Here is a 10136-nt window from a genome sequence, read left to right as displayed (position 1 = left end):
ACTGAGGCTTCATTTTACAGAAGAAAAAAAATGTGCGTCGCCAGGCTTGCTGTGCCGGCAGTCAGAGTGAGAGGTGTGGACTGAGAGGTTGAGCTCATTATGGCACCAAAGGTTCAGGAGGGGCTTCAGTAACCAACACATTTGGTGCTGCGGGAGAAGGGATGAGGGAAGAATGTTAGCAGGATATTGCTGCAGGAGAAGGCGGGGCCCTGCTGAGACGCACACGCGCTCCGGGGTGGTTAATTGCCTTGCAAAAATCTCAGTTGAGGGAGCACTTGTGGGTTAGTAGCAGTTCAAAGAGTTCCGAGTATGACTGCAATTCAATCAAGTACAAAATGCTGGCAGTTTAGCCCCTTGATCCGAATCAGATTGGAGGCAGGTTTTCCATTAATTACACTTTGCTCACAGTCTTCAAGCAGTGCATCCTTCTATTCTTAGGTAACAGGGATGTTTGTTTTTCATTTCCAGCTGATCAATGAATTCAAACCAGTACTGTTCCGTGGAATTTTCCTTTTTGTTTGTTGGCTTGAAGCCCATTGAGAGCCACGAGCAGCTCGGACGGCCGAGCTGCTTTTGTCTGCTGCGCTTTTCTCGGATCTATGGGGGGGAACTCCAATTCCTCGTTTAAACGACAAACCGCCACCTGCTCTCGTTTCATCTCGCCCGTCTCCGCCGTGCCTCCCGGACCTCTGGTGAAGGGCAGACACCCAGGTACTCCTCCAGGAACTGATGCAAGTTCCCCCATTCAAAACATTTCCCATCCATTTCCTGATGGACGCCACCTGTTCACAACAACCCCCCTTCCACCACAACCCCTCCCCACACACACTCTCACACACACGGCTCCCGGGTGACGGATGGGGCAGATTGTTGGGGGATGAGAGTGGATACTCCGTGTTACTGGATGGCCCCCACCTTCCAGATGTCACTGTTTTAATGACATAATAATGAAAGTCTTACGACTCACCTTGGCCTGCAGTCTGTACTGGAAGCTATGCACATTGCACGCACGCACGCACACGCACACACACACACGCACACACACACACACACACACACAGTCCTTTTGTTCTCACTGAAAGCGTTTGCCCATGCCGTTCACATTCATAATGCGGTCTTTCTGAATCATAGCCTATTTGTAGCTCAGGAAGGTAGTCCATGTTTCCCTCCTCCTGTCAATTAGTATCACAGAGGTGAGCACGATAGTTGAAATAAAAAAAAGCCAGGCACGACTGAGCCTCACGAATCTTCATGACAGCTCATCAATCAAATATCAAAACGGGCCAGCTTCTTCTTTGCCGACTCCCTGGAGCTGAGGCCATCTGGACGGCCCGTTCGCTGGTCATTAAGCACGCTCACTTCTCAAGAACCCCGGAGTACTTGTTTCTTCTGAGAGAGAGGCTGAGACTTGAAGCTGCGTGTTCACAGTTTGAGCCACTTGCTTTGCTGAATCCAGTCTCTGCTCGGCGAGGGGGCCGCGTTGCTTTCGGAAGAGAGGCCGCCATGAAAGGCGTTTCTTTTTCTGGGGGGATCTGGAGGCATTCGGCCCGGCAGTGTGAGACACACAAAGCGGCGCCTGCCCGACACGGAATTGGACAAACACGCACTCCTCGGATACTCGGGGAACTGTGAAGAGCGATCACAATGAATCCCACTACGAGCGGTTGTCTCAGTGGAGACCTGTTAATGATGAAGGCGGTCCGTTCACTAAAATGGGCCTCATTGTGGATCAGAGGCACCTAATGCATGATGCATGGAGGAGGAGAGGGTCTCCGTGGCGTTCGGCACCGCTGGCACAAGATCACAAGCGTTAATAGAGCCGAACCTTTCACTCTGGGCTGAAAGACATCTGCTGCCAGCAGGTGAACTTGGCTTCATCATTACCAGCTTAGACCCACCCATGTTCTCCTGGCGCGACTATTTAAAGGGATATATATGTTTGCCGGTTAATTCAAGCTGTCAACATCATCCCTGTTTTGCACGTGAAAAATGGGCTGCACCATGCGGCGCAGCAGATGGCGGGAATGGATCATCAGTCTGGGACGGGAGACATTTGATGGATGGATTCTCCAGAGTGAGCGGTTTTAAACTGAGAGCCACACCGAGAGATTTGCTCACAAATGACCACTGTTGTGTCGATATTATGAACTCAAAGGCTAGTCCTGTTTTTGTACTTGTGATGCACAGGCACGATGCATAATCCAAATGGAAAAACCATAACACGAATAAAAAAAACGGTATCGGAATCTGCTGTCAGTCCAGAGTTGATTTCCCCCCCAAAAAGGTCAGAAGTCTCCAGGACGTAATGCTATAATCAATACTTTCCCAATAACGGGATCAAATGAGAATGCAAACAAGGGCAGCTTGTCGTGATGAATCTACAGCGAGTTGGTGTCTAAATGACGCCGCTCCGTTCAGGCTTTGTGGAGCTCTGCAATGAGCTTTCAGCACATTGTTATGCCGTCCGACCCACGACTCGGCTGTTTGGGTTTGTAGTCGCTGGTCCCACCAAGTGGGTTTCTGCTCCACAAGGAAGCGGCTTTCAGCGAGAAAAAAAAGAAAAAAAGCTTTTCAAATCGAATGCACCTAAACCTCCCCGGACATTTGAGAAATAGGTGTAGTAACATTTAAAAAAAAACTAATACAGGTTGAGACACTTTATGATAATCAATCATTTAAATAACAATTTTTGGTTGGATATATTTGTTCCATAGCAGAGCGGGCCACTGCCATGGTCACATTAGTCTGCCTTATTTAGCACCTATTGGGCCAGTTAAACCGAGGGGGAATAACACACTTGATTTTATCTGGATTTTATTTTTATTTTATTGCTTGCAGAAACCGCAGCAGATTTGACACCTTGTCACCTGACAACTTCCCGTCAAAAGACCCAAGAAAGACTGCGGGTAAGAAGTCAACATCCTGGCCACGGAGTGAGCCGGATGAACATCACAATGTTTGCAAATTCAAACCCGCTGGGACGTCGTGCCACGTCTTGACAAGTTTGCACTCTCCAACCGAACTAAAATCCCCCCCGGCCCCTAAATTCTCAGTACCAACAGTTAGAAAAGCTGCAAATTCACAAAAAGTGCTTTTTGTGAGTCCTTTTATGACCGAGGCATCTCCGTGCAACATATGACCACCAGTCTGCGCCATGAATAAATCATCTTTCACCGGGCAGAATAAACAGTTGTGTATCTCCACCTCATATGCCTGGAGAGGCCTGTCAGACACAGTAGTTAACAAAGCAGACCCCCTCATCATCATGCAGATGCAAACCTGACCCCCCGCATCTTTTCCCTTCTCCTCTACAAACGGAGGAACTCACCAGTGTTTTCTCCAGAGACGACTTTAAGCCAAGCTAAAGCGAGGCTGACTGTGTCTCCCCCCTTCACCTGGTTGTATTCGGGCTTTGTGTCGGGTGCATCAGCGTCTCCAAAACTTTGGCGTGATTGGAGGTCCGATCAGAGCGACGCTTTCACTAAATCACTTCAAATGACAACAAAGTGGAGAAAGCTTCTTTTAGAATATAGTTTTTTTTTTTTTATTTATAATTTATAATTGGCAGATACAAAAAACTCTTGAACTGTATCCAAAGTGTGCAATAAATCACTGATTTTTTTTTCTCCCCAAAAGGAAAAACAATACAAAAAGAACTACTTTGGAAAGTTGACAACCAATGTAAACTGGAGTGAACCGTAATTCTACAAAGGGTTTTACTAATCGCTACCAATGCTCCTGACTGACTACAGTTTGTTAAAACTGCTCTGCTCTCCCAAGATGAAAACCAAAGTCAAAACGTTAACATCTACGTTGGTGACATTCTATTTCCCCCCCAGTTGTTAAATACAAGAAAAGGCAATCATATCCGTAAGCAGCACAAATGTGTGAAAACACATTACAATGAAATACGAGTTTTTAAAATTGTACCAACATGTTCATGTGAGGGCAAACAAAAGAAAGAAGGGGTGGGGGCATTTTGAAACATTGTGTTGTAAACAATCACCTTCACTCACGGAGATGCACAAAAAAAGACTGAGCTTGTTAAGTGCTTAAACGGCTGTTATTAATTCAAAATGCTTCGGCAGTCTGAACAAGCATCAACTTCTAGAATCAAACATTGAAGGCAATAATGCTTAATGAACTAAATGGGTATTGAAAAGCAACACCATATGAAGCTGGTTTCTGCTTTGGCAAAATCAGGTGACAAATTGCAAATTAGAATGGAAATGCAATTAAAAAGAACATTGTATTTAAAAGAGACTAACATTTTACTTTCACATTTCAACTGAAACAAATGCACTCACGCCCCACAAAAAAAAAGGGAAAAAAAGGAAGTTTCTCATTTGAATCCGTGTCCTTGCCACGATCTGAATCCTCGACAGCCCATGAGCATTAGCGGAGGCTTTGATGTGATGCTGGTGCCTTACCCTTTATATCCCACAGATATGACAAAACAAAAAAACAACAACAACCTTCTTTCAATCTATACAGTTATATGAACACATAAAGACGAATGTGTGACTTTAACTCGCCTTTTAAAACTGCCATCTGAAGGAGAACGAGAGGATCTAAGCACGTCAACAGAGCATATTCAAGTGCAAAAATGTGACAACGTTGTTCTTACGATTCTCATGCTTTCTGTAACTGGTCTGCAGGCAGATAAGATGGATACCTCAAACAAGCGTACATTCCTTTTGTACAGCCCCCCCCCCCCCAGATGGCAAATGTCACAAACTAAACTCACAGGATTCTAAAAAGACAAAAAAAATTCTCTTGTACACAAAATGTCCAGCCAATGTTTGTGACAGAAACGCGTCCCTCTACTCCGCCAAAACGCGCAACCTAAATCCTTCATTCCTATACAACTCAAAAAGGTTTCAGCTTTAAGATGCCGAGTCTTTAAAACATGCAACACCATTCAAAAGTTCCTAACTCCCGCTGTGCTGGATCCGCTGCGACCGCCTCAGACGCCGACGCCTCCAGCCAACTGGAACTACACGCTAAAAGCGACATACCAAAGACCATCCTCCGAAATACTTTGAAAGAAAAGAGACACACGTCTTAAAAGAAGCTCATAATGTAAGACGACAATCCCCAGTCAAAGTATCCATGTAAAGCACTTGCGTAGCGTCCTGTGTGCTCTTCCCTTTACTCTGGCACCAAGAGCCAAGCGGAGACAATCGGAGTGGTAGTGCAGCTCCGTGGGGGACAGGGTGAATAAAGCAATGGCTAAATTTGAAACTTTTTTTAGGGGGGGGCGCGGCCCCTGGCATCCCTCCCAAGATGGCGAGGAGGTCTCAACACTGGCTTTACCCCAACCCTTCAACCGACACGCACACACACACACGTGCTGCTGTGCTCACACACCCGGGCTTCTGTAGATATGGGTGCAGCTCATTTCTAACGACTAGTGGTTGTGTTTTTTTTTGTTGTTGTAGGTTAACAGGGGAATTTATTTTGTAAGCGGCCCAAGGTGAACGGAATTGTGCATTGAAACAGCTTTTTGCTCAGCGTTGCGCTTTAACACTTTCACCATGACTTCCCTCCCTCGTGTAGAAATACTCCACAGTGTCCTTAATTGCCTGCGTTACTACATGCAGAGACAAGCATTACAGATAGTGACAAAGTTGTTAGGCCTGAGCTGCTGTGCACTTTTTGTGACATTCCTAATGCAGAAAGATTTAACGATTAACAGTAATATTTGAGCGCATACAAATCCAGCATCAACAGTACCTTCAGGCTTGCACGTTATACAATGGCTACATGCAGCCATACTATTTGGAGTTACTTCTCTTACCAAACCGTTAAAGCCCCGTCGGACCGGCACATTTTGGTCATCTTTTGCAGCAGCATGTTGTTCATATTTGTGGGCCTGTTGTTTGTGTTTAATCTCATTGCGAAGCGTCCGTGTCTGTTAATGCACCAGGCCAAGCCCACTGAAACCACTGGATCTGTAGCAGGTCAGTTGTAACTAGTCAGAATACCTGAGGAAGGGTCGGCATCCAATTTGGAAATTTGAAAGTGAAAAAAAAAAAAAAAAACATAATTAAGGTGAAAATCATAGTGACCATAGTCCCTGTTTTTTTCAGCAAGCTATGCTATTTGACAAATTGCATAGTATGCAATGTTATGTTTATCAAGTTGTAGATTGGTCATACTGAAAAAGATGGTCAATGTTGCATCTGGCAAAAGATGATCAAAATAGGTCCGGCTGCAGAAAATTTGACAAAACATGTGATTCTTAAAACTTCATTGTAGCAATACTTTGTCATTTTTAAATGTACAATTTCGAGGATAAAAAGGAACATTTATTTTGAATTTTTTTTCCTACAGACTCAACTTCAAAGCAGATGGCAATTCTTTCAAAACCTGCTCAACTTGCACAGCTGGATGTTACACTACACTAATGTCTACACTTAATCTAGGGCAGCTAAGAAAACTTTGCTGAATCCCCATTCTATACTTCTGTAATAGATTATGTGCTGGCTTATGTTTCTGGAAGTAGCACTTGCTAAAACAGAAAAACCATCACCATGGAATGGAGGACTTAACAGTGACACAAAATCAAGAGCCACCAGAACCAATCGTCTCAAAACTGTGGTTGTCTGTAAACCTTGCTTAAATTTCTCAACTGAACACAAAAGTGCAAATTTCTACTACTGTCCGATCTCCGTCTTCTCAGTAGTGCTTCTCTTGCAGATAATCTTTCATCTTGTTAGGCAAGGGCAGTTTCCGGATCAGGTCTATCCTTGTGTATTGTCTGATGACAAAGCGACAGAGATACTGCAGGGAGCGCACTTGCATAAACCGAGATACTGGGTTGGTTAGTCTGACTGGGTAGGTTGCAGAACCTGGTAGGCGGGACCTGGAATAGCAAAAAGCTCCGTTCTCTGAGTCTCTGATGGAGTGTTCGATTAGGTCCACGATGGACGTGTGTCCCTCCACGTCAGGCTGCTCATAGAAGCTGAAACGTCCATTAGAGTGTTCGATGCGGGTGTGCAGGGTTTTGCCCTGTGACCTGAAGCTCAGGCTCAGCAGGTACCGGTCATCGGAGCTGTCTCTGACCAGGAACGAGCCGTCAGCCAAGTTGATCAGCTTCTCCTCGGCCTCCCAGCGTGTGATGGGGCCCCAGTACCAGCCCTGCCTCGCCAGCTTCTTCAGCTCCTCCGTCAGGCTGGTGACGACCATGGGCCCGCTGGTCTGCACCGAGTCGTACACCCGACTGACCCCGGGGGCTGAATTCGGGTCAAAGTTGAGGTGGTGTCTCACCCTCTCGGCTACCTGGCTGTCCGAAGAGCTGAACCCTGAAAAAGTCCTTGGAATATGTCCGTTTCTGATCATGGGCGACAGGAGGGGAGAGAGGGGAGGTTGGACCTCTAGTCGAGAACTTTGGAGCATCACAGCAGCGGAACCAATGAGAAGACCGTTAACCGAGGTTTCCATGAAGAGATCCGGTGGCACCCCACAGACCAGTTCATGTTCCTCCGGTCCCTGGTCCGTGTGGAGGGACGCGTTGTCTGCTTCAGTCACCACCTCCATAGGAGAGGAGCTATCCAGGCAGAAAGAGTGGGACCCTTCTGGGTACATTCCCTCATCTAAAGGCATTGTGTACTGGATGTAGTCCTGGGGAGTCAACCCGAGCACCACAGGCACGTCATTTTCATCAATATCTAGATGCAGCTCCCCGTTTTGTGGCTGTTGGAGATTCTTTAAGGATTCTGCTTGGTCCTGAAAGAGCCCTTCCATTTGAAAATCATGAAATTCTTTACGGACACCATGTAAGTTGGGACTTGGGCTGGGAGAATGAACCATGGCTTTAACTTTTACCTCCATCTTGATGCACGCCTCATCAGAGTTCACGGAGCGCAGAGGCCAAGGCGAAGGGCTATAATGGTGACTACGTAGGGATGCAGATCTAAGGGGTCTCTGGGCCTTCACCTCATTGAAGCTGATCGGCACAGAAGAGGACGAGAAGGTGTCGTCATCGTCCACTGAGCCTATGGCAGAGGGGCTGCCTTTTACTTTTGCCTTCTGCTTAGTGGACAGTCTCCTCTTGAGCGATCCCATCAGGCTCTCGCTCTTGGAGCGGCTCTTATTCTGGCCGCCTTTGTCCTCTTCACTACCAAGGTCACACCCAGATAGCTCTTTGGTGTAGCAGCCCCCGAAAAGTGACTCGTCCTTAGAAAATTCTGGAGTCACCGAGGGCTGCTGCAGCATGACAAAGTCACCCTCCTCCTTGCCCTTTATGCTGAGGGACTTGCGGATGGTCTTAAGGCTTATCTTCTTCATTCTGACAGGCCCTCCAAAGTGGGGGCATGGGTTGGGGCTTCTGGTATCCTGATGAAAGTACTATCCACAGTGTCCTCCCATCGGGCCGCACAGAACAAGTCATGCATACAGTGGAGACATCAAACCCTGTAGAAAGAAACCAACACAAAAGATTACTGATATTAACTTCTAGAGGGTTGTGCATTGTGTTCGTAGAGTTTAAGTATTGCCATTAATAACTAAACGATTTTGAATGCAACAAACATTAAGACCCACTAATTTAACAATGATATAACACATTACAGCCCAACAGCGCTGCAATTTATCAGACAAACAGAATTAAGGTAGAAAAACGATTCTTTGATTATTCATGTTTTTATTGAAGCCCTAAACTCTGTAATCCCAGCACAGGGGATTTGTAATAAAACAATGAATATCATTGCTATGTTTAATGTCTGGTAGCCAATCTGTTGTTGCTGTGGTTGTTTGAACAATCAACAGACATTAAAAAGACATTTGTTACTTTCACGGGTCACATTTTGCTCGGCTTGTGCTGCTGCCGCTGTTTGCCATTAAAACTCCAATGTTGCTTTGGTTGTGTATTTAGGATCCCTGCACTCAGCATTGTTGTTTACTATGGAAGACAACGTTCCTTAACAGCCCTTATAACTAAAAGCCAGCACATGTACCAAAAGGTCAACATTTAACATCCATTTTGCTACTATGAAACTATCTCACAGTTCCAATATCCAATGTCCACACATGCATGAATACAATACGGTCAAGACAGTATCTAGAGACATGTTCTACTTAGACTTGATCTCAACAAAGCTGCCCGATATCAAGACAGCTGCAATCTGATTACTCACCATTATGTGCAGGAAAATGGTGACTCAGTTGGATGGGTCAAGTTCCACCTCCACCACCTTTCATTTGGTGCTGTGAAACACAAAGCCAGCTCATGTGTTTATTTAGCCCTACAAGTCTTGATTGTATACGTGTATCACACAAAACTGCAACACATTATTTGTAGTATCTTAAGCATAAACAGCATGTATTGGTTAAGTCAACGCTAGCAAGGTATGCCCTGACCTGGGGAGGCCTAGCGTCACATAAGCATGCCTTTAGCTTAGCTACGCTTGACAGGTTGGGACTCTAATGACAGTACTTGTGCATGGTCTGCACAACTATGATAGAATAGGTGACGTTACGCTGTAAATGCTAAAACCAGGAGAAACAATGTGGTCAATCGCAAACGAATTGCCATTTTAACAGCTATTGGCTCGCGTGTATGCTAACACCCACTAGCTTACTACGCTACCACTATGTTAGCCTACTATGTCTACTTTCCAAGCAAATATGTCATCTGTGAAAATGTGCACGTTATATCATCTCCTACCCGGTCGGTTCTTTTGGTCTCACTGGGCAAAATAACCCGAAGGGGCTGGCATCGGTCTGGCAAAACAAGTTCATGAAAGGTTCGCTTCTTCACGGTAGTTGGCTAACGTTAGCCTTTGCTAATGTTAGCTTTCTGCCCAAGTCAACCAGTTAGCCAACGTTAAGTTAGCGTTTACTGTCGACAACACCACAGTTAGCCGGGCTTTAGTCGACCAAACGTCGCGTGATTACGGCTGAATTTGGTTGTTCCCTAAACGAGCCGGAGTACGCGTCCGACTAGAAATGACACAATACGGTGACACCTTTTCTGCCAGGGTTGGCTAACACTTTGTAGCTGACGGCCTCTTCCTTTCTTCCTTTGTTGCCTGTTGAATTGTGGGAGCGGAGGGAGATGCAGCGAATCAGCGGCTTCACCGAGTGTTTACGTCCCAGAGGCAGAGCTGCCCGAACACTGTGTGAACGTTTAT

The 10136-nt window shown here is 45.9% G+C and overlaps 1 protein-coding gene across 2 annotated transcripts; it reads right to left on the bottom strand.

Moving 5' to 3' along the window:
* Window positions 1-3520: 3520 nt before the first annotated feature.
* socs6a (suppressor of cytokine signaling 6a) lies at window positions 3521-10136 on the bottom strand. 2 transcript variants are annotated; one of them, XM_040166521.2, is made up of 3 exons: window positions 9671-10136; window positions 9141-9210; window positions 3521-8418 (listed from the first exon to the last, which is right to left on the bottom strand). In XM_040166521.2, the coding sequence occupies exon 3, from the start codon at window positions 8290-8292 to the stop codon at window positions 6682-6684; it is 1611 nt and encodes a 536-aa protein (XP_040022455.2). In that variant the 5' UTR covers window positions 8293-8418; window positions 9141-9210; window positions 9671-10136; the 3' UTR covers window positions 3521-6681.

This window comes from Gasterosteus aculeatus, chromosome 21, assembly GCF_964276395.1.
Source record: "Gasterosteus aculeatus chromosome 21, fGasAcu3.hap1.1, whole genome shotgun sequence".
In the NCBI taxonomy this organism is placed as follows: domain Eukaryota; kingdom Metazoa; phylum Chordata; class Actinopteri; order Perciformes; family Gasterosteidae; genus Gasterosteus; species Gasterosteus aculeatus.
The sequence above is the reverse complement of the archived record's forward strand: the minus strand, read 5'-3'. Positions and strand labels throughout refer to the sequence as shown.